We start from the raw sequence: 25,177 nt of genomic DNA, 5'->3' as shown, positions 1-25,177 counted from the left end.
CAGTGAAGCCCTGGCTCATGGATTAAGAACCGGAACGGTTTAACCGTGGTGGAAAAGGGGCCCCTGTGCAATCTACCTGTTGAAATAAAGAACCAATACAACCACTGCGGTTTCCTAATGCCAAAAGGTGATTGCCGACTGTATCTACTACCTCCAGAAAAGAATATTCCAGAACAGCAGCCAGCAGGGGTAGATTGTTAAGGCCACAAGAGGGTAGACCAGAGAGCCATACAGGGAGTTGTCCAGGATGCCCTGTGAGATGGCAGACAGGAGGAGCCTCCAGCCGTCCAGGAAGTCGACAGGCCTCCCCTGCAGCTCCCGGGAGAATAACACGCTGCAAAGTAGCGTGCCTGCAGGGCTGAGGACGATCATGATGAAAGCCGACGGAAACTTTGGTACGTGGGGTGTGACGAAGGCTGCCAGGGGCACCAAGGTGAGAGCCAAGACGAAGCCAAGGGAGAAGTTGACGAAGGCGGTGCAACCCAGCAGCAGAGTCAAGTACACGACAGCCACCAGCTTCAGAACTCTCAAGCCCTGCTCCGTAACCTGTCCTGACAGCAGCCTGTGTGGAAGAGCGAGGCCCGCTGTGTAGATGACAACGGCCGTCAGGACAACAGCCTCCGTCTCAGACAGAGGGAAGTGTCCCACGGCCGCCACCTGAGAACGGATGGGCAGTGTGTAAAGAGCCACACCTGTCAGGTGGCTGATCGCAATCGGAGTCAACACAGACAACAGTATCCCCGAAGGGCTGGATGTCGAGTCGATGGCAGTGACGCCGTTGTCTGCCGTTGACGGTGGAGATACAAGTTGAACCCACAAGTCTAAGGCACGAAGCAGCAGTACGACAGCGAGTAAGCCAAAGGCTGGCATATAGTAAGCGATGGAGACGAAGTGAGAGAGCGATGGCATGAGATAGAAGAAGGAGGACTGGTGCAGGCGAGCCGAGAGATTATTGAGCTTCCGATACATTCCTTCCATGAGCCTGCCGACTTTGGTGGCATCAGCCTTGTACTGGTGGAAACTGTTGATCCCCTTGATGGAGGCAGCATCTATGTGGTAGCTCAAGAACAGTCCGTGGTTACCCCAGGGCCGTCCACTGGCCTGCTTCAATACCATCAGTAACATGGTCTGGATGGCATGGCTGTAACCTGACACTGTGTGCCAGTCCTTCCTCTGATGTTTGCCCTGGATGGTGCAGGGAACCATTATCTTCTGGCAGAAGGCACTGAAGAGGTTGACCAGATCCAGGTTGGGCAGCTGACCATTAAGCCCCTCTAGAACCAGGTCTAAGCTGGTAATGACATCACTGCTGAGCTCCAAGGAAAGTGCTGCTTGGATGGAGCCACCGCGGCCTAGGAGTGGAGACCAGCCCATACCCGTAGCATTGGGGTGGTGGTAGCCCTCCAGCCAGGCCTGCATACCAATCAGATCATGATCATTCACCAGGAAGATGATATCCTTGGCCCAGTAAATCTGACTCCGAAGGTACTGTGCCAAGCCAAGCAGAAGGCCCACGGCCTGGTTGTTGCTATTCCCTGGGCTAGAGGGGACACTCAGCATCAGGGCTTCGGCGCGATGGGCTCTAGGAGCCCGCAGGATCCCATACACATTAGTACCGTTCACAATAACTCTCTCTGTGTTGTCGTCAGGGAAGGGGAGTGTCCGGTTGAAGCTCTGGGTAAACGCCTCCAGCCCTCGAGACTCCATGGTTTTCACCAGCCAATCCACTGGCATCCCATGTGCCTTCTTTTTGTTAGCCGCGAACTCCCTGCCAGTGGCCATAGCCATCTCTCCCGCTGTGAAACCCTCCTGAACCACAGTGTGATGCAAGGCCGTCTCCGTCATCTTTGTATGCGGAATAAATGGCTCAAAGGCGAGGCCCATGAACCATGCCACGCCTGCCATGTAACATATAACAGAGATCAGGGCATTCCGACGGACGAGCACCTGTGTCAAAGCACGCCTTCTGTTTGGGTCTAGCAGTAGTCCCATCATCATGCATACTGTCCTGTTGAGACGACTTGAGATGGTACAACCTTTCTTTTCAGACGTTATAAAGGGCCAATATTGCAAAACTGCAAAACTGATGACGTGGTGTGATGATGACATAACCAGTTCCCTACACTAAATGCTGTTTTTGTCTGTCATAGTAACATGATAGGGTTGACGTGGTAATAATGATGACAAATTCAAGAGGGTTGAGAACATAGCTACAAAAGAAGAATACAAAACTGCTCGCCCCAATTCCAACTCGGCCCAAACTGCGAAGAACGGTCGCCCCGACCGCGAAGAACGGTCGCCCCAAATTTGCCGGGCGCGGCTGCACTAATAACTTTGGGGCAGGCCCGTCTAGAGTTTGAATGGACAGGTATCAATCAGAGGGAGACATCGAAGAGGAAGGACGGGTGGGGAAGGATCAAGTTAACATATGGAATGTCAGAACAGGTCAGCTCCATATATAGAGATGGAGGCGTGATGTCACGCGGCGTGACCATATGGAGGCGTGATGTCACGCGGCATGACCATATATGGAGGTGTGACATGACACAAGGAAATGCAGGTTTTCATAGTAAATGCGACCCATGGTCGCAAAAATTGTGAGCTTGTTGATCAGTAGTTTTGTTCTCAATTGTCTTATATAAAGTTTAAACCATTTGGGCCCACATAGGAGCGGTTCTGGCCAGTCTGGGTCACGTGTCACGTGAAGTGGACAGTTCTCAGTAGAGCGATGCAATGGAACTATTCAATTACGATAAAAATGTAGACCTTCATCAGACATTCTTATCGAGTGACTTATTATTTTTTATTATAAGTCATCATTGTATAGAGAAATAGGCATTTGTATAAAAGGCGTTGACCCGTGTGATATTGAATTAGCGTTCTTCTTAAACCTTGTGTCTTCCCAATGGCCTGTTGATGTGTCTCTTAGTTCTGGGTTAATTAAAAAAACAACATGTTTTTGTCAGATTACATCACTCCGCTAAGGGACTGTCATTTTGGAGCAGAGCTCATTGCGGGAACACCTCTGTGAGTTGAAGACGCCTTAATGCCTTAGGCTTCAACCTTGATTTCCCTCCCTCACACCTCAGCCATTGAAAACAACATCCCCAATCCTCCACTCACTTCCCCCTGGAACAGTGTCTTTCAAGTCTGTTGCATCATGGGAACTTGGGCCTGTACGTGCCACAGGCTGTCACCTAGTCAGATCACCTTTACTGTCATTGACCCTGATATTTACTGTAGTAGTTACAGTCTCAGCTGCCTGCCTGCCTGCCTTAAAACAAAGGCAGCTTGCTGTGGTTGTCTACAATTAGGGGTGAGGTACTGCCAATGTATCTTTTTAATTTAGTTTTCACCCACGTCTTTCAGAAGCTAGACTGGACAGGCACGATCTCAATGGATTGGGCCTGTGCCCGAGGGGCCCAATGGGCTCTCTGTCTGTCTGTCCGTCTGTCCTGAGCATAACTCGGCCACCGACTAGTGACAATTCCATCGGACCAACGGTGTATGCACCGGCCTCCTGATTGACCAATTAACCCAACCCCCCAGATTGGCCCTTATATGCAGACATCGGCTTCCCCATGCCTTCGTGCTGGTGGAGAAAATAATGGGTCTTGATATGAAAAGGGTTGAAAACCACAGGATTAGAATATCAGCATTTCTATTACAAAAATCACACCCATGTGAAGTGAGGGGCGTTCTTATTGTCATACATCATCATCATACCTCATCATACATCACGCTCTGTCAAATCATCACAAACGTGGTACACACAAACATACATGGTATCAAAAAAGGAAAAAAAAAGTCGGAAGCAGCTTTATTTACATGTGTTTACGGGATGAAAAAAGGAGCCTCCGGAGTGCTTTTGCCGTACGATGTAATGTAAGTCAATGAGGAGCATTATTTAATTATAAAAGTCAATGGAGAAATTATTTTAGATTTCTCGCCAATCTATGGATTTTCATCTTGTCAAGGTAACTACACAACCCAAACCTCTACCAAGGTGGTCTTTCCCTTTAAGCCCTGCCCCTATACTCATTATGTAATGACATACATTTGGCACAGGGGACAGCCTATAGTTACTTAGTACTGTGTATAAAATGTAGAAACTGGACAAAGGACTTGGAAAGGGGACAGAGGAGGACAGTCATGAGGGTTTCTCTAGACATACACATGCTTCCATACCTGTACTTGTACTTGATTGTGTTCCATCACTCCTCTCCTTTGTCCTCCTCCCCTTCCTCTTCCTCATGCGAGTTACAGGCACAGTTTAATCTCAACCAAATTTACAAGGCTGGCGACTTCATTCTGGGTGGCTTGTTTCATGTCCACCTCTCTTCTATCTTCCCCGGGCTGTCTTTCACCTCCAAACCACAGGACCCCACTTGCTATGGGTGAGTATCACACAAAAATACAAAAGCAAAACAAGAACAAGTTATTTGTTTTTGAAAACAATACTACCACAGGATGATTTGATGTATGTTTCTAGAAAGATACATGTTCAAGGTTACATGGGCATTCTGTGTGTTATATAGTTTTGACATTCAAAGGTTCAGGTGGGCTCAGACTATGGCTTTTGCAATAACTGAGATCAACAGGAACCCCAGCCTGCTACCCAACGTGACTCTGGGATACAGGATTTATGATACCTGTCACACGCTTGGAGTTGCGTTCCGTACGGCATTGTCACTGGTCAGTGGCAGAGAGGAGCAGTTTCAACTGGACGAGCGCTGCGTTGGCTCCCCTCCAATGCTCGGAATTGTGGGCGCTGATTCCTCAACAAATTCTATTGCCATCTCTAGTATATTAGGTTTGTACAGGGTGCCCATGGTAAGTTTCCTATACTTGAACCACCCTTTTCAAGTTTCAATTTGATTCATGTTTAAATGTAGTAATATTCCATTATTATTTACAAATCTATAATATGACGATTTCTGAAGGGCAAAGAAAGTCTCTCAGAGACAGACAGAGAGACCGAGAGAGGGGACTGTGTGATTTATTATTGTTTGCAATTTACAGTAAGCAACGAAAACAAGAATACAATAATAATACAATACATCAAATATAGAAATATAATCTAGGATTGTAGCTAAACCAAGAACGTATGATCAGTCTAAACAGTATAATATAATAATAATCAATGGTGCTGAAGTGAACAAAGAGCAGTGTTTTCACACACCTTTAAATTGCGCAGACCCATTTGTATGGGTTGCAAGTACATATTCCCTTTTTTTCCTAAATATTTTCTCCTCACTCACATGCTCTCTGCTTACAGGGAAAATGTAGAAAATGTAGCGTATAGCAGAACAGATGTTGTGTGTCTGTTCCAGGTGAGTTACTACGCTGCCTGCTCCTGTCTGAGTGACCAGATGCACTTCCCATCCTTCTTTAGAACAATCCCAAGTGATGCCTTCCAGGTGAACTAGCTTCTACACACTAAAGATCTGTCGGTATCAAGTAGGCCTAGTTAGTACATTTTCCACACTTAAAATATCCCTCTAGTGCAGGGGTGTCCACAAGTTATTTTCAAAGGGGGAATTACTTGAGTATTATGGGCCAACTGTACTCTACCTTTGGACTAGTACAACAGACACGATAAATTGTGATTTGCTCAAATGGCTGTGTAGCCAAACGTAACCTGGTGCGAAAAATCCTCTATAAAAATAAAGTATTTCTTTGACATATTGAGAATTAAACAACACAAGGAACAAGCAGTTAGGAATCCTCAGTAGAATTCTACTGAGAAATAGACCTGTCTGCCCAGGTTGATTTCAGAACAGTCAACTATTTCAATGTACGAATAGCCTTCTGGCGTGCAATAAATAATACATTTTTAGGAAGGAAGCCATACAAAATCTGCCTTCCTAGCTGCATCAATTGCCCCCTGGGCAGGACTTTGGACCTGTCTCTAAAGTGAGTATAATAATAGAAATAGAAGCGCTGCAGGGATGTCAGTGGCTCTTAAAGATATAGGGTGCTCTTTATTAGTGATACTAGGTAGGATTATAGACACAAAGGTTTTTCTCCCCTCCAAGGTGGTACTGCTTAATTTCCAAAAGGTGTAAAATGCAGACTTTGTCAGAAAAAAGGATTCCAAGGCACTCTGTCTTTGGTGAAAAAATATAAATATGATTTATGTGATGAGCATTTCTAATATAAATATGATTTATGTGATGAGCATTTCTCACCAAAGACGAATCCTTTTTTTCTTTGCTAGTCTGCATTTTGGAAATTAAGCAGTATACCACCTTGGAAGAAGATTTTTTTTTTTTTTGTCCAAGTGTAATTGATGTTTCATAGATATCTATTTCATAGATAGATTCACTGTTTTTACCCCTATGTGAATATGGCCTTCCTCCATTCTTTATCTATAATTAGGTACGAGCTATGCTCCAGATTATGAGGCGGTATGGTTGGACCTGGGCAGGAATGCTTTTCACTGACGATGACTATGGCCGCAATGCTGCCCGATCCTTCCAGTCTGACCTGGCCCAGTCTGGTTTGGGTTGTCTGGCGTATGTGGAGGTTCTGCCCTGGGACCACGACCCGGCTGAAATTCAGAGAATTGTCACTGTGATGAAGAAATCGACAGCTCGCGTGGTCATTGTATTTCCATACGGGAGCTATCTAGTCGATCTCATGGAAGAGGTCAGGGCTATAGATGCTTATTTAGTCATTCATAATAAGAATTACAAGTAATCTCAAATTAGTTTTTATTGGCGTTGATACATCCTTTCATATATTTCAATTAAATGTATTGTTGAGGGGCGCTAGCCCCTCCTATATCCAGCTTTTAGTGTATGTTCACAAACTTGCACCTACACAAAAATGTAATTCCCATTGACAATGAATGGAATTCTTTTTACGTCATAGTGTCTGAGAAAATAGACAGTGTCTATTTTACATCATGTTGATGTACGATGATAAGAGCGTCCCTCACTTCACTTGTGTGAGTTTTTAAATGTAACTGCAATGCAATTTTATCTTATACCAAGTATAATCAAATTGCTTGTGTGCGTTTACTTCACTCCACTACAATGTGAACATTTTAGTTACTAGCTACTTTGTAGATTTTCATTATTATTATTATGAGAAAACTCACTGACATTTGAAAATAGCAGATCTAGATCAGCTATTCTTTTGTTGTCGTTTAAAAAAATTAATACATTTTGAACTTGTGAAATGGGACTGCACAATGATATTGTACTTTTGCTACCTTAAGCATATAGGCCTACATTTTTTAATACGGGTTCTTTACTTGTAACAGAGTATACCGGTATCTGAATTGTATTACTTAACCCATTAAGACCTGAGGACCTGATTCTACAAATGTCTTCTAAAACCTATGTTTCTATATATCAGTGGTGCTCAAACCTTTTCATGTCAAGGAGCCCCAAAATGATGATGTATTTGCCCACCGACCAACCAATCTGAAAATATATTGTTCCAGGGACCCCACCAGAAGCAAATAATTTGAGTTAAAAACGCTTGCTGTGAAAGAATATATATTGAAAGATACGCACACATTTTCACGATAAAAAAAAAAAAGCAGATCTACAAGCTTATAGCGCGGCACTCGGTGCCGCACTATGAGCTTGTAGATCTGCTATTTTTCAACAGCTAAAGCTTAAAATAATGGTTAAAGTTGCTAAACGCTAAAGCGACGCGGATGCGGACCCTAAAAATGGGTTAAGCAAAACATGAGTGAGTGCTTCTTTCATCACGGAATATACAGGTGATCAAGCAGGACGTGAGGGGCCTGCAGTGGATAGCCAGTGAAGACTGGACATCCTACGCCATACTGGAGTCTCCTCGTTTCCTGCCGTACCTGACCGGCGTCCTGGGCATTGCCATCCATCGCGGACGGATACCCGGTCTCAAGGACTTCCTGTTGAATATACATCCTGACAATGACCCCGACAACAGCCATGAAAATAACATAGTGAGTCCAGGAGTTTGGTGTTTAACCTGCCATGTCTGCTTTCAATGACTTACGGTATCTATCTATAAATGCACCATGTCTCTGTACGTCTGTCTGTACGTATACGTACGTGTGTACGTACGGCTGTAATGCACGTAACTCGAGAACCGTTTGCCAAATTCGTCACACGCGTTTCACACCCCCACAGAAAGTGAAGTGACCGGTGTCGAGTCGGTCGGACCCACGGTTGTCCAGAACCGCCACAAAAGGCCTTTGTCCGGGCTCTGGACATGCAGGGCCCCTGCCCATGCTCCATACATGGAGCTGGCCTGTTCTGACATCACAACACTTCATATTTGGGCATGTCTGACACAGAACTCCATATATAGAAATAAAGGAACACAGAGAGAGAGATACAGAAATCTCCATATGGGCATTAAAGGGACAGACAGATGGGTGGAACGGGTACTCTGACACGAGTACAACGGGTATTGCCTATAGCTGGGTGGGGCGTGGCTCTCCAACTCTCCTACAGACTCTGTGCTTTATAGCCGGCACCGGTCTAGTGTATTATTAAAGGTAGGGAAGTGTGTGGTATTCTTTTGGTTAAGTGTGTTTTGTTAAAGAGTTGACGCTCCATATTTCTGAATCATTGCGATAAAGCAGGGGTTTTCAACTGATTGTGAACCAGGGACCACCACCCTGACTAAGAATCAAGATCAAGAGGAAAGAATTGCACTTTTACTCCACTACAAGTATATGAAAACATTTACTGGTTAGGCTAACCTTGTAGATTTTGATTATTAATTACATAAAACATATTTGAATTAATAGGTGTGGTGTGGGGGAAAGCTTGAAAATGAATAATTCATTGCACAATACTACACGATAGTACACGCCACGGTAGTACATGCAACTAATTATATCAAAAACCATTATCGGTCATTATTCAACTGAAATATGCTAGTAGAGAACCACTGATCAATTCTTATCTGACGGTTACCCTAATTCCATTTTACTTTATTCAACCTTCCATATTAAATTAACTGATATACTGATTGTACGAGCGTCGAGCACACACATGCGATACATATTTCCTAAAAAGGATGACTCAAAAGAAACAATGGCAATCTGGTACACTTCCCCTTCTTGAGATTAAAACTCCCTTTTTCTGTGGAATTTCCACAGTATCCTGTACTGAACAAACAGTCTATATAGCAATGAATACCATGTAATACAATATAAAGATATGTCACTTAGCCTGCCTTCCTTGTATTCCTTCAGGTGAGGCAATTTTGGGAGTACACATTTGGATGTAAATTTGCACCCCTTCCGTCTGAGTGGGTGGATGCTGGTGGAAGGATGTGTACAGGACAAGAGGATCTCTTAACAGCAGAAACAATACTTTTGGATTTGTCAGTCTTCAGGCCAGAGTACAATGTGTACAAGGCTGTGTATGCTCTGGCCCATGCCTTCCACGACATGTTGCAATGTGTGCCAGGAAGAGGGCCTTTCTCTGGTCACAGCTGTGCCAGTTTGCAAACAATACAGCCATGGCAGGTGTAATACTAATTCAGAGATTACCTGTTGCTGTTTCCAGGACATTTGTAATTAATGTATTGTGTATGACATCGTCAAAAAGCCATATTGTTTTCTGACAGATGTGTGTAGTTAATACAGCAGTCCAATGTATATTGCATACACTAGTTTAGTTATTTTTGTATTTGTTTTTAATAATTTTCTAGCTTGTCTATTATCTGGAAAAGATCAACTTCACCACATCAATTGGTGAGCATGTATCATTTGATGAGAATGGTGATGCTTTACCTTTCTATGATGTCATCAACTGGGTGCAGTTCCCTGATGGAAGCGCAAAGGTTCTCAATGTAGGCGTGTACAAGAAGTCAGCCTCCGGAGTTGAAGAACTCGTTCTTGATGAAGACAGAATCTTCTGGAACTTTGAATCCAAAAAGGTCACTTAATTTATTTTTCTGAAACAGCTCATCGTTAGCCTCATAGCATAATAAGTCAATCAAGGTGACAATCAAAGATTTGTTTTTCTGCCCTTATATGTGCCTAACTCTCCTAACATTGCTGATTCATCCTGCCTTATTGCCTACGTATGTCGTATCAGAATGCTTGATACATACAAAAAAATGGAATGTAACAGGTGTTAATCTTCTTTCTAATCGTCTAGTCAAGGGGTTCCCAAAAGGTACTGTATCGTGATCTACCAGTAGATCACAAAGGCTGTGCCGGTAGATCACCACATGCATGGCCGTAAGAAATGTAATTAAAAAAAAGCATCTGCCATTGAATTAGGGTGTCTGCAATGAATTACCGTACATCAAATAGGGCCTGTCAGCTCATACCCACAATGCAATACTTTGTTTTCAAGAGTGTTGCTGTGCACAAACGTCAGTAGCATTACAAAGGTATACAAAACAAAACACTGACAGTACCAATTCCATTTCCCCTCCCTCTATTTCCCATTCCGAGTGTGTTTTTGTCTTATATGCAACACCAACAACTCTATACCAAAGCCCCTTCAGGTACATTTTCAAACTATTCTCAGCAATGGGATAATATTTTTTTGGTCTGGTCATTTTGAAAGTAGCTCTTAACCCATTCTGACCGGGCACCCATTTTGGTGTTAGCATCATGTTATGCTTTACCTATTGAAAAATAGCAGATCTACAAGCTCATATCGCGCCACCGAGTGGCGCGATACGAGCTTGTAGGTCTGCTATTTTTTTTTAATTCGAAGAACGACTGACATTTTTAGAATCTGATCTCAGGTCAGAATGGGTTCATCAGACCAGTGTGTGTCCAGTGGAAAACCTCGTATGAATCTGATCTCAGGTCAGAATGGGTTAAGTCAAAAAAGTGCACCTCTGGTCTAGTCTATCTTCTATAGTCTATCTTCTTTCTGATAGACTGAGGACATACTGTATGGTCAATAAGGCACAATGAAGCAGCAGTGTTAGGAGTGTATACACTCCTAACACTACTCTATAGAGTAACTAGAGTTGTGCAGAAATCTCAATTTGACCGTGCTATGAGGCCAACGTCATGTTGAGCGCAATGCAATTTAGTTTCAACTTAAATTGATCATTGCTATGCTACGTTCCTCTCTATAGCCACCTCGGTCAGTGTGCAGTGAGAGCTGCTCCCCTGGAACCCGTGTGTCCAGAAGGAAAGGGGAATCTGTCTGCTGCTTTGACTGCATTGCTTGTTCTGAGGGGGAGATCAGCAATGAGACTGGTACTGTATGTTAAGTTATGAGACTGGTACTGTATGTTAAGTTATGAGACTGGTACTGTATGTTAAGTTATGTATGTATTTGCGTTACTATGAAATTGTAAATTTTTGTCCGTCAGTCAGTGAGTGTATCACTCAAAATCCCCATACATGGAAAAGCCCACATATATGGTGCCCTGCACCTGCAGATCTTGTGACATCACGTGAGATCATCAGGGATCATCCCTGATGTCATAGTAAATGCGACCTGCTGTCACAATTAAGCCCATATATGGAGCTCGCTGGTGTCATCAACATTGGCATTTGGCAAGCAACTCTACATCTGACCTCAAACCCTTAGATCTCCATATATGGATATATGTCAGAACCTGTCGTGACATTCCATATGTTTATCCTTCCCCATCCAGCCTTCCTCTTCGATGCCTCCCTTTTAACTGACACCTGTCCATTTAAACTCTAGACGGGCCTGCCCAAAGTTATGAATGCAGCCGCGCACGGCACCCGGCAAAAACTATAGAGTTCTCAACATGAGGCCCGAAAATTAAGGCGGGCCCTACCTGGGCCCTCATCAAACCCTGTACACTAAAGACACTGTCCCTGCTGCCACCCTTAGATCTCCATATATGGAGCTGACCTGTTCTGACATTCCATAATTGATCTGACCTCATCAAACCCTGTACACTCAAGACACGCTCCATATATGGCCAGTACAGAATTCATTCCATATGTTGATCTGACCCCCCATGCCAAAGCGCCAGCGCTCGCCCAGCAGTCTGCTGTCATCCAGGGGGATGCGTCGCTTCTCGCCCTCAGGCGTCTTGACTCTTAATGGTAGTATAGGCTATCTTTAAGCTGATACTGTCTATCCCTTTAACCTTGCTGTCTTTGTTAGACTCTACAGAGTGCAGCAATTGTCCAGAGGACTTCTGGTCCAGTCTCCAGCGTGACCACTGTGTCCCTAAGAGCCTGGAGTTCCTCTCCTACCATGAGGCTCTTGGTATCTCCTTGACAACCATCTCATTGCTGGGCACATTTATCTCTGCCATTGTACTGGGAATCTTCATCTATCATCGCAGCACACCCATGGTGCGCGCCAACAACTCAGAACTCAGCTTCCTTCTCTTGTTGTCACTCAAACTATGTTTCTTGTGTTCACTTCTGTTCATTGGCCGTCCCAGGATCTGGACTTGTCAGCTGAGGCATGCAGCATTTGGGATCAGCTTTGTGCTGTGTGTCTCGTGTATCCTGGTAAAGACTATGGTGGTGTTGGCTGTATTCAATGCCTCCAAGCCTGGGGCTACAGACATTTTGAAGTGGTTTGGTACTATGCAACAGAGAGGAACAGTTCTGTCTCTGACTTTCGTTCAGGCAACAATCTGCATAGCCTGGCTTGTGTCTGCCTCACCAGCTCCTCATAAAAACATGCAATACCACAGTGATAAGATAGTCTATGAGTGTGATGTGGGATCAACAGTTGGATTTGCAGTGTTATTAGGATATATTGGTTTACTGGCACTCCTCAGCTTCCTCCTAGCATTCATGGCAAGGAATCTTCCAGACAACTTCAATGAAGCCAAGTTAATCACTTTCAGCATGTTGATCTTCTGTGCCGTGTGGATAGCCTTCATCCCAGCATATATCAGCTCTCCAGGCAAATATGCGGATGTAGTGGAGGTTTTTGCTATTTTATCATCTAGTTTTGGCATTTTGGTGGCACTGTTTGGACCAAAGTGTTATATAATCCTTTTTAGACCTGAGAGAAACACTAAGAAGTCCATCATGGGTCGAGGTAGCACTGATAAGTAGATACATAAATTCAACAACAATATTTTTTTTCTGTGTATATACAGTTTATTCAGACTTCAGACTAAAGTTTGCTGTTACAGCTAGTGCAGCTACTGTATAGGCTCTGAAAGGCTGAGTGGATGATTTCAAAACAAGATACATTTTAGAGACTATTCCTCTGAATCTAGACAGTATGACCTTTTGAACAAAATGAACATCCTGTTTTAAGTCAACTTTTTGCATTTCTTGAACTGATACATTTCGTTTCAACCATAGATTAATCATACAAAAGAATTGAATAATTAAATAAAACTGTGATAAAATAAATGGTGCTTTACTCAAACATTTCATTTGGTATATTTTTAATTTAGCTACTGTAGGAATCAACAGTAGCTAAATATATAATTACAAACCAACATGATATCATATGGCCAGGTTTCTCAGAGAATTCTTAGCTCTAAGTACTTCTGAAGACTGGTACATTGTTTCAATAAATACTGTAATATCTCTGAAGAGTTCTACACCAGAAATGACTGTCACCCGGACCAATCACCCTGATAAAGGCAGTTGTATACCGCAATGCACAGTGCAGTTTTTATTCTTGCAATGCATTAGCCAAACTCTTAAAGGCGTAGTGAAATGAAAAATACGTTTTTCACACTTTTAGACCATATCCTAGCCGCAATTTGCAACTCTAGATTTTTTTACAATGGGCTGAATCTAGAGTTGCAATACCCTCCATCAACTTCCTATTCATGTTTTTTGGTTTGTGATCTCCTGGTCTTAAATGACGTTAAACTCACCAACATTGCAGCTGCAGTCCAAGCTTGAATTATCCTCTTTCAATCTGCTGTCGCTTGTTTTTCATAAAAATCCCCCGTAGAGATGTTATGAGCTACTTTCTGTCCAAAATATTCCAAGAGTGACAATATCGAGCCGCCATTTTGATTTTTGCAACGTGCCGTAAAACAAGACGCGAGGGGGAGCGCTTGTTTAATAGAATCTTACCTGCGCAGGTAAGACACCCAAAGAAGAGGCCGACGCCCTAGGGAGGGAGGGACGCTATTAAACAAGCGCTCCCCCTCACATCTTGTTTTACGGCACGTTGCAAAAATCAAAATGGCGGCTCGATATTGTCACTCTTGGAATATTTTGACATCGATAAAAGCCAATAAAAATGAAGCTCACCCGTTTAATTCCCCATATCTGTGCATCCGTCCAACACAGCTGCTACTGATTACAGAAATCCTCAGTTTTTATTCCCATTCAAGATGACATCCAGACAGTGTATTACTCGTTTTCAACTTAATCATCACGCTAAAATATGTATCTGAAAACATTATAGGGTAGAAATTAGCCACATAACAGTAAACTGGTACAGCTGGCCGACTATCTGACTTGTATAGCTACCGTCCCATCGCCTGAAGGGATGCGACACTCTGATTGGTTCAGAAACTTCAGAGCGGTGTTTCAAGTTGAAACCGTCTGAAACTTAACTTAAAATAAAGTGCCCACCATTTCCGTTTCCCTACACCTTTAAAGGCTTTTGAATTTTTCCTTATTGGTCTCATCCTTTTGTGCATCAATTCTTTCAACCTTTTGAAGGCCTACCAAAGAGCACCATGGATATTTTTACTAGTCTAGCCAAACATGTGCGCTTCCTCGCTTTTATATTCATCAGAGGAGGCTTTGTGTGCAAAATCAGTGAAGGGCCCCTTTAAAGCTGCATTCTGGGAGTGTTTTGAAAAATATTTTACTATACTCTGCGGCTAACCTGACCCCGCCAGATGGGGCAGTAGAGAGTACACAGGTTCCCCCCGGGGGGAACCTGTGTACTTTCTCAGCGGCTCCAGCAGAGACTACATTGTTGAGGTTCTCTCTGGGAGTGACAAGGATGGATAGGATCAGGAACGAGTACATCAGAGGGACAGAAGGATGGATAGGATCAGGAACGAGTACATCAGAGGGACAGAAGGATGGATAGGATCAGGAACGAGTACATCAGCGCATGTCAGATGTTTTGGAGATGAAGCCAGAGAGGCCATGCAGACTGAGATGGTTTGGACACGTACAGAGGAGGGATAGTGAGTATATCGGTAGAAGGATGTTGAGGTTGGGACTGCCAGGCAGGAGGCCTAGAGGAAGACCAAAGAGAAGATTTATGGACGTAGTGAAAGAGGACAAGTTAGTTGGTGTGAGAGAAGATGAGGCAGAGGACAGGATGAGATGAAGGCAGATAATTCGCTGTGATGACAGAAGACAGGGTGAGGTGGAGGCAGATGATTCGCTATGGCGAGAGAGGACAGGATGAGATGGAGGCAGATGATTCGATGTGGCGAAAGAGGACAGGGTGAGGCGGAGGCAGATGATTCGCTGTGGCGACAGAGGACAGGGTGAGATGGAGGCAGATGATTCGCTGTGGCGACAGAGGACAGGGTGAGATGGAGGCAGATGATTCGCTGTGGCGACAGAGGACAGGGTGAGATGGAGGCAGATGATTCGCTGTGGCGACAGAGGACAGGGTGAGGTGGAGGCAGATGATTCGCTGTGGCGACAGAGGACAGGATGAGATGGAGGCAGATGATTCGCTGTGGCGACAGAGGACAGGATGAGATGGAGGCAGATGATTCAATGTGGTGACAGAGGACAGGGTGAGATGGAGGCAGATGATTCGCTGTGACCCCTGAAGGGAAAAGCCGAAAGGAAAAGAAGAAGAACCTGTGGCTCCAGGCAAAAATTAGCATCGGGGGGCATACATTTTTCCAACACCCCTATGAATAACAAATGGTCCCCTATACAATAAACACTGATGCAATCTTGTGTGTGTGTGTGTGTGTGTGTGTGTGTGTGTGTGTGTGTGTGTGTGTGTGTGTGTGTGTGTGTGTGTGTGTGTGTGCGCGTGTGTGTGTGTGTGTGTGTGTGTGTGTGTGCGTGTGTGCGTGCCCCTACTTCTATCTCTGCCCAGATGAGGTGTTGCGACAGATTACGTAAGGGCATAATTAAGGTGACTACTGGGGATGGCATAGCGTTGTGTATAAAATGGAGAAACTAGCTGGACAAACGATTTGAAGGAGGAAAGTCATGAGGGCTACTACAGACGTACACACGTTTCCATATGCATACTTGTCCTTGATAATGTTCTCTCTCTTTTCTCCTCTGTCTTCCTCACGCTCCTCGTCTTCGTGTGAGTTACAAGCACAGTTTAATCTCAACAGAATCTTCAAGGCCGGCGACTTTATTCTGGGTGGTTTATTTTATATCCACTCCTCAGCCGTCTTCCCTGAGCTGTCTTTCACCTCCAAGCAGCTGGATCCCACTTGCTATGGGTGAGTATGACATATGGTGATAGCAGCATACTGGATAATGTGATGGCGTATGTTTCTACAAATAATCAAAGTTACAGTGATGTTTTGTTTTGCGTTATAGTTTTGACATTCAAAGGTTCAGATGGGCCCAGACTATGGCTTTCGCAATCACAGAGATCAACAGGAACCCCAGTCTGCTACCCAACGTGACTCTGGGATACAGTCTCTATGATACTTGTCTCAGTCTTGGAGGTGCATTCCGTGCAGCATTGTCATTGGCCAGTGGGGGAGAGGAACAGTTTCAATTGGATGAGAGCTGTGTTGGCTCCCCTCCAATGCTCGGAATTGTAGGTGGCGATACCTCAGCACATTCTATTGCCATCTCTAGTATATTAGGTTTGTACAGAGTTCCCATGGTAAGTCTCCTATTTGAACACATGTGTGCAGCGAAATACAACACTGCTGCTACTGTACATCATATTATAATTTTATTTATTTATTTATTTTCTTTTCTTTTCCTGAGCAGTGAGCTAAGCAGGGGTAAATCTACATGAGCGGTGAGCGATTATGAGCGGCAGGATATGTTTTTGAGCAGTGGAGCAGCGAACAGCAACAGCCTCGTGATCATGGTCCGCTATTTCTCCCTGCTCTGCTCACATACTCTGTTTGTTACTCTATTGATACTCTACTCTATTGATACTCTATTTCTCCCTGCTCTGCTCACATACTCTGTTTGTTACTCTATTGATACTCTACTCTATTGATACTCTATTTCTCCCTGCTCTGCTCACATACTCTGTTTGCAGGGAAGATTGTCACAAATAATGTAAACGTAGATTACAGAATATGTATTTTGTGTTTTTTCCAGGTGAGTTACTATTCCACGTGCTCCTGTCTGAGTGACCGGAATAGGTTCCCATCTTTCTTTAGAACAATCTCAAGTGATGCTTTCCAGGTGAATTTGTATACAGACAAAAGTTCAAATTAGTAGTAGCCTACATGCTCCACACACTTAAGAAAAAACGTCTCTCTAGTGAATGTAATCGATGTTGCATATCGCCTTTCTTTTCCTTGTGTGTATTATAGATTTTTGTTAAAGTCAACAATTTGACCTTTTCCGTTAATCACTATGTGAATAATCGAAACTACGCACTATTCAATCCCTTTATTCTTTATCCAATCTGTACTCTCTCTTTTTGTGACTGAATTTCCCTTTGCGGGATCAATAAAGGTCCTTACCCTATATTCACCAGGTGCGTGTTATGCTCCAGATTATGAGGAAGTATGGGTGGACCTGGGTAGGACTACTGTTTATGGCGGATGCCTATGGCCGCAATGCTGCCCAGTCATTCCAGTCTGCCCTGGCCCAGTCTGGTTTGGGTTGTCTGGCGTACGTGGAGGTTCTGCCCTGGGACCACGACCCGGCTGAACTTCAGAGGATTGTCACTCTGGTGAAGAAATCCACAGCTCGTGTGGTCATTGCATTTGTATATGGGACCTATATGGTTGATCTCTTGTCAGAGGTTGGTGTAACGATACGCCAATTCATAAGGAATCTGAAAGGAGTTATATTGAAGTGAATACATCCTTCTGCTGCACTTGCTGCACTTCAATTGCAAGAATTAAAGTTTTGTAACAGCAATGCAAATTATAGGGATATTTCACTTTCAAACATGTTTGTACTTGCGTGAGGGGGCTGTGATATTTCCATTATGAACTTAATTTTTTTTTCTTTTAACATATATTTTATTTGAAAGTGAAATATCCATTTTACCACTCACTATCTCACTTAAATGCTCAGCAACTGTGTATTTTGTTTTATTTTTGATCTCTGCACTTCTCTGAAGCAAATATCAAAATCACACCATTCACTGATATCTCTGCTAACTGTCATATTGTTATAACAATAGTACATTGCATTTGGCTTCATTGAACAATGGATTATAGCTGTGCTCATTTGCCTTTAACCCATTAAGGACAGGAACGCATCAAAATCGACACACACTTTCGATTACAAACACTTTAACCATTAGTTTATACTTTAACTGTTGAAAAATAGCAGACCTACGAGCTTGTAGATAAAAAAAATTGGAAAATCGTGAAAATGTGTGCAACATTTGGTATATTATTCTTTCACATTGAACATTTTTAACTCAAATCTTTACTTCTGGGAGGGGTCCCTGGGAATTATTTTGAGAGGGGGGTCCGCGGCCAAATACAGATAATTATTTGTGAAAAACATGAAAATGATTGAGCACCAGACCAGTGCACCACTGATACGTTTTTTAGAAAACTCAGGATTTAGAAGACACTGTAGAATCTGGTCTCAGCCTGTCTTAATGGGAAAAATGTACGTCTGTATACTATTCTGTTCACTACAACCAACAGGTGGTAAAGCAGAATGCCACGGGTCTGCAGTGGATGGGCAGTGAGGGCTGGACGACAGACACTATACTCCAGAATCGTGACTTCATGCCCTACCTGAGAGGCACCCTGTGTGTTGCCATCCGCCGTGGGGAGATACCAGGTCTAAAGGACTTCTTGTTAAAAGTCCACCCTGACAATGACTCTGACAGCAGACATGACAATACCATAGTGAGTCTTTGGTGGTTTCATGTAGCATCGGTCTAAGACTACAGAAATGCATTCTAAAGCAGTAGTTCTCAAACTATTTCGAATCGTAACTCAAAATTATTCAAAGCGTTTCAAACACAAAACAATTGCATTATGTCCGGTACAAGCTTGCAGCGTGGCACAAACTGCATGGTGTGCTGTGGGCTTGTATATCTGCTATTTGTTTATAAGATTTTTTTTTGTGGCTTTCGCCTTTATTTATTTTTGTAAAGGAATAGAGTCCTAAAATATAGGTCTGCTCTGCCGGAAGTATCGCGAAAAAATGTTATGGCCATTTTTGTATACCCAACCATAGACAATTTCATCATAATAATATCAGCCTACTACAGTACGCGGTGGCCACCAGATTAATTGTATTGGTGCAGAGGGCGCAACTAATAGGTTACTATAATAGGTTAATTGCGGACCTACAGAGAAACTGTGGATAATGCGTGGCGTGTGCATAGCCGTGTGAAACTATATTCTTGTGTGTAAAGTTAGTCTGACAGCTACACCAGCGCACGCCACATGGATGTGAGAATCATGCATTTCCTCGCCTATTGTGACATCCCCTACCCTACGACGTGTTCATTGCGATGAAACATGGCGAAACATGACAGTCGTATTGTTTCAGAGCTATGATAAGACATTATAATGTTTTGTCAAAGGATAGATTGTAGACATGCCGTTTCATGATCATGGTCATAGAGGGAGAGAGGTACAGTATGTGAATGCCATCGCATCAAATAGCGTGGTTGGTGAGAAGTAGCCTATGCAGTGGGTCATGTCCAATCGCGCACCGTGCGCATGGCAGAAATCTCTCCTGTTTAGGTAATAAAGGGCGCACCCTTGACTGCATGCATTCCGTTGTTACTGTGCCTGCCGAGTGCCGACCATGTGCGCATGTGACATTTACTATATACCTCGAAAATAGCCACTCTACAAGCTCACAACTGGTTGGCGGACGCGACACTCCTATAGGTCTCTATTATTTTCTGTGCAGGACTTGCCAGAGCAATGATAAAGTGTCTATGTGTATTAATCGGAATCATATTTTTAAATTATATGGAGAGAGAAGATCGAGTGTCAGGATTTGGAGATACACGCCACGCCCATAGCATGACATGCTGACAGACTATTATTAATCGTTAATATTGAATTATACTAATCGATTTTCATTTTGGACACATTTAAACATCCCATGTCTCTGTGTGTGTGTGTGTGTGTGTGTGTGTGTGTGTGTGTGTGTGTGTGTGTGTGTGTGTGTGTGTGTGTGTGCAGTTGGAAGTACTTACCTAGCATGCGAATGTACAGGGCTGTCTGGTCTGAGCTGTCATAGGAGATGGCTCCTCGTCTCTGTGCAAACACAAAAACAAAATCATTAGCCGACACATACACATTAATGTACATTCTGCCCAATGGAACATATTTTTCATCACATGGATTATATTTGAGTTTTCTAAACTGCCATGTGGACATTAGTCTTGTGCCGAGAGGCTGACAGGAATGACAGATGGGGGGGGGGGGGGGGGGGTGACATGCAGTAAAGGCTGTCGGGACAGGACATATATCTGCTATTTTTTAATGCTAACATCTAAAATAACACAGATGCTTTCCATTAATGGGTTAAACTGCAATTTTGTTTATTTTTATATTCCCAAGCTATTAGATCAATTCTGAAGATTTCATCGTGTTCCTTCAGGTGAGGCAGTTTTGGGAGCACACGTTTCGTTGTAAATTTGCTCCGCTTCCGTCGGAGTGGGTGAATGCTGGTGGAGGGGTTTGTACTGGACGAGAGGACCTTGGAACAGCAGAAACTGCTCTTTTGGATGTGTCTGATCTCAGGCAAGATTATACTGTGTACAAGGCTGTGTATGCTCTGGCCCATGCCCTCCACGACATGTTGCAATGTGTGCCAGGAAGAGGGCCTTTCAGTAGGAACACATGTGCCAGTTTGCAGACAATACAGCCATGGCAGGTGTAATATACAGTACATTCACAGTTTACCTGTTCAAATTTAGAATAATAGAAAATGTATGAAAATTGACATAGGATGAAAATGTACATTATAACGGTGTTATTATTATTATAGTGATGAATATGATTACTAATTGACAAGCAGTTAATGTTTATCAGTGTTTGGAACAGTAACACAGTAAACAGAAGTCTTTAGGCCGGGGATATTTACTGTGTCAAGGTTTTTTCTCTCTCTCTATTGTTCAGATATTTTAATGCCCCTTACATAGACTCACAACAACTTGAGTAGGGAGGGACAGAACATCTATTGTGTATATTGCACTACTGTCTACTACAGTCTGCTGCTCTTCACCATTTTTAGCTTCTCCATTATCTGGAAAAGGTCAACTTCACCACATCCTTTGGTGATCCTGTATCATTTGATGAGAATGGTGATCCTTTACCAATCTATGATGTTGTTAACTTGGTGAGTCTCCCTGATGGAAGTACTACAGTTAACAATGTAGGTGTGTACAAGAAGTCAGCCTCGGGAGTTGAAGAACTAAACCTGGATGAAGACAAAACCTTCTGGAACTTTGAAACCAAAAAGGTCACTTCAAGTTTCTAAAACAGATAATGCTGAGCTCATGATGTGAATGAATGAATGAATATTGTATTTTCGTGTAAAAAAAAACATTCAGATATACAGCTAGCCAGCCATGCAGCAACTGTCACACTTCACCTCCTATCCCCGGCCGGGTGCAGGCTTTAGTTCCGACATACTATTGATCCGAAACCTCAATCCTAACCTAACCCTAACCGCAAGCACGGGAGCAGCGCATGTCGGACCATCGCTTTTACGCATCGCATCGCATGTCCCCCCGCTTCGGATCTTCGGTGTGTCGGAAAAGCGTGCGCACCCCTCCCCGGGTATGCCCTATGAAGATACTCTGAAGATGTGTGAATGTCATTTAGTTTAGACATGAATTGGTCATTGTTCATTTCCTCTGTAGCCGCCTCGGTCAGTGTGCAGTGAGAGCTGTTCCCCTGGAACCCGTGTGGCCAGAAGGAAAGGGCAACCTGTCTGCTGCTTTGACTGCATTGCTTGTTCTGGGGGAGAGATCAGCAATGAGACTGGTAGGTTTACATCAAGTACTGCAGCAATGTAGGCCTACAGTTGTTTATCTTTAGGACAATATTGTACTTGTCTTAACCTTGCCGTCTTTGTTAGACTCTACAGAGTGCACTAGTTGTCCAGAGGACTTCTGGTCCAGTCTGCAGCGTGACCACTGTGTCCCTAAGAGCCTGGAGTTCCTCTCCTACCATGAGCCCCTGGGTATCTCCTTGACAACCATCTCATTGCTGGGCACACTTATCTGTGCCATTGTACTGGGAATCTTCATCTATCATCGAAGCACACCCATGGTGCGCGCCAACAACTCAGAACTCAGCTTCCAACTTTTGCTGTCACTCAAACTATGTTTCTTGTGCTCACTTCTGTTCATCGGCCGTCCCAGACTATGGACTTGTCAGCTGAGGCATGCAGCATTTGGGATCAGCTTTGTGCTGTGTGTCTCGTGTATCCTGGTAAAGACTATGGTGGTTTTGGCTATATTCAAGACATCCAAGCCTGGGGCTACAGACATTCTGAAGTGGTTTGGTACTATGCAGCAGAGAGGAACAGTTCTGGCTCTTACTTCCATCCAGGCAACAATCTGCATAGCCTGGCTTGTGTCTGCCTCACCAACTCCTTATAAAAACACACAATACCACAGTGATAAGATAGTATATGAGTGTGATGTGGGATCAACAGTAGGATTTGCAGTGTTGTTAGGTTATATAGGATTACTGGCACTCCTCAGCTTCCTCCTAGCATTCATGGCAAGGAATCTTCCAGACAACTTCAATGAAGCCAAGTTAATCACCTTCAGCATGCTGATCTTCTGTGCCGTGTGGATAGCCTTCATCCCAGCATATATAAGCTCTCCAGGCAAATATGCAGATGTAGTGGAGGTTTTTGCTATTTTAGCATCTAGTTTTGGCATTTTGGTGGCACTGTTTGGACCAAAGTGTTATATAATCCTTCTGAAACCAGAGAGAAACACAAAGAAGTCCATCATGGGCCGAGGAGGTGCAGCCAAGACGTAGAAGCAGACATTCTATGATAATAAATGTGTATTTTATAACACATACTGTACGCCAAAATGACAGCTCCAAACTACTCGGCCGATGTATTCTAGCGAAAAAGTTGTCAGAATGTTGAGTACCTTGTCTTAACGCTAAGTTTGATGCTTTTTGACCTACAGTATATGTAGATACTGTACAAATGTAGCACCTCTTCATTCTCTGGTTTATGCATAAAGAATTAGCAAACGTACCTTTTAAGCTATACTATTTTGTCTAACCTTTTGTCTCTGGCAGGCCAAAAGCCGAGAGACTGTTTTCACCGTCCGTCCGTCCGTCCGTCCTTGTGTGTCCCCACGCATGCATGAGGAGGCCGAATTTTGGGAAACACATTTTTGGATATTACTCCTACAGATTATTATGTCCAAACCTCACGCAAATTGGAACACATGCAGTATCCCTATAGTCATGTGATCAGGTTTGCAGGAGTGGTCCGTTTTGAACAAAACACCTCAAGTCATTATCTATTATATTGTCTGATTGCCGCAAAACTTTCCGCAGGCACATTCCCACTTTGTAAAGGAAGAAATTCCATCCTACATTTTTTTGTCGTGCAACCACTACTCCTATACAGAGCTTTGTGTGTCTCTGGCTGTGTCCCTGGCTGGCTGTGTCTGAACAAGAAAATAGCGTTTGGCTGATTTTCATCACCAAGTGTCACTGTTGTGCAGCCTTGTACACTCTCAGTGTTATGGGGGTCCTTGAAATTAACTGTTTCAAGGATTCATTATTGAATGTTTAATGGCCCACAATGGAAACAATTAAGCTTTTGTGGCTTTTTTGTGTCACCCATTTGGCATGTTTTAACATTAAAAATTAAAATCGTCAATATAATCTACAGTCAAACAATCAAAACAAGTAAAAGAAAAACCATCAAGAGTGATATATGTGTGCATTGCCACCAGAGCGAGCCACATCACTTCCTTGTTTTGCTCAAGGACTGTCTAAAGAGGACGAGGCGCGAAGACCGTACGGGCGACACCATGTTGCTCCATGGAAGGAAAGAAACAGCAGTTGAGACCAGGAAGTTGTACATGCACAAATTTGGGCATGTACAACTTCCTGGTCTCAACTGCGCATCACCTGATGCATATTGTTGTTGTACCATTTCCATATAGCCATGCATTACCCTCCATTCCTCCATTGTTACTGAAATTACCTTATGCATGTTGTTGTTGTTGTTGTTGTACTATTTCCATATATCTATTGCATTCTCTATTCTGCTATGTCTGCCTAAAAGTACAGTACTTGTTAGTTAAAGATTTAGCTGGGGACCAATGGGCCATCATGGAACCCCCTCAAGGACCACTGCAATTTACGTGAAATATTTCACAGACTTTCCTACTAGGCTGTGGAATATATCCCACCATGAAATATTTCACAGACTTTCCTACTATAGGCTGGGGCGTGTGGAGCGTTGTCCAGGGTGTTTTAGAGAAGGTAGAAGAGTCTAGGACGTGTGGAGCATTGTCCAGGGTGTTTTAGGGAAGGGAGAAGAGTCTAGGACGTGTGGAGCGCTGTCCAGGGTGTTTTAGGGAAGGGAGAAGAGTCTAGGACGTGTGGAGCATTGTCCAGGGTGTTTTAGGGAAGGGAGAAGAGTCTAGGACGTGTGGAGCGTTGTCCAGGGTGTTTTAGGGAAGGGAGAAGAGTCTAGGACGTGTGGAGCATTGTCCAGGGTGTTTTAGGGAAGGGAGAAGAGTCTAGGACGTGTGGAGCGTTGTCCAGGGTGTTTTAGGGAAGGGAGAAGAGTCTAGGACGTGTGGAGCATTGTCCAGAGTGTTTTAGAGAAGGGAGACGAGTCTAGGACTTGTGTTGTCCAGGGTGTTTTAGAGAAAGGGGATGCCTGAAAGGGTCAAACAAAGTTATAACTATAATTCCCTTGTGGAATAGGAGTGCAGGGCGACTGTGGCTCAAGAGGTAGAGCAGGTCGTCCAATGATCCAACGGTTCGAATCCCGGCTCCTCCTGTCTACATGCACGATCTATGTAAAGCGCCTTGGATAAAAGCACGATATAAATGCACCATTTACCATTTGATGTACAGTAATTTCAGGTGGATGGAGGTCTGAATATGACATGTGAAACCCCCTGAAAAAAATAAAGATTATAATCACAACTATGTATGCTGTAATATTCCCAACATGGCAAAT

General features: G+C 43.6%; 2 protein-coding genes across 2 annotated transcripts; one reads left to right on the top strand and one right to left on the bottom strand.

Moving 5' to 3' along the window:
• Positions 1–147: 147 nt before the first annotated feature.
• On the bottom strand, positions 148–1,992 carry LOC308336060 (glycosylphosphatidylinositol anchor attachment 1 protein-like; the record flags this gene model as incomplete). Its single annotated transcript, XM_080793305.1, has 1 exon — positions 148–1,992. The coding sequence occupies one exon, from the start codon at positions 1,990–1,992 to the stop codon at positions 148–150; it is 1,845 nt and encodes a 614-aa protein (XP_080649431.1).
• A 2,160-nt stretch (positions 1,993–4,152) lies between these two features.
• LOC308336058 (uncharacterized protein) lies at positions 4,153–22,992 on the top strand (the record flags this gene model as incomplete). The annotated part of the gene is made up of 18 exons (XM_080793302.1): positions 4,153–4,397; positions 4,539–4,833; positions 5,334–5,420; positions 6,382–6,651; positions 7,739–7,945; positions 9,209–9,484; positions 9,670–9,897; positions 11,065–11,188; positions 12,078–12,974; positions 16,242–16,296; positions 16,397–16,691; positions 17,144–17,230; positions 17,529–17,798; positions 18,664–18,870; positions 20,591–20,866; positions 21,227–21,454; positions 21,858–21,981; positions 22,076–22,992. 18 exons carry the CDS (start codon positions 4,153–4,155, stop codon positions 22,990–22,992), a joined length of 5,088 nt encoding a protein of 1,695 aa, XP_080649428.1.
• Between the last annotated feature and the right edge of the window lie 2,185 nt (positions 22,993–25,177).

The sequence above is a fragment of the Protomyctophum bolini genome, assembly GCF_963924005.1.
Source record: "Protomyctophum bolini genome assembly, chromosome: 21".
Taxonomy (NCBI): domain Eukaryota; kingdom Metazoa; phylum Chordata; class Actinopteri; order Myctophiformes; family Myctophidae; genus Protomyctophum; species Protomyctophum bolini.
This window is presented reverse-complemented; position numbering and strand designations above follow the sequence as displayed.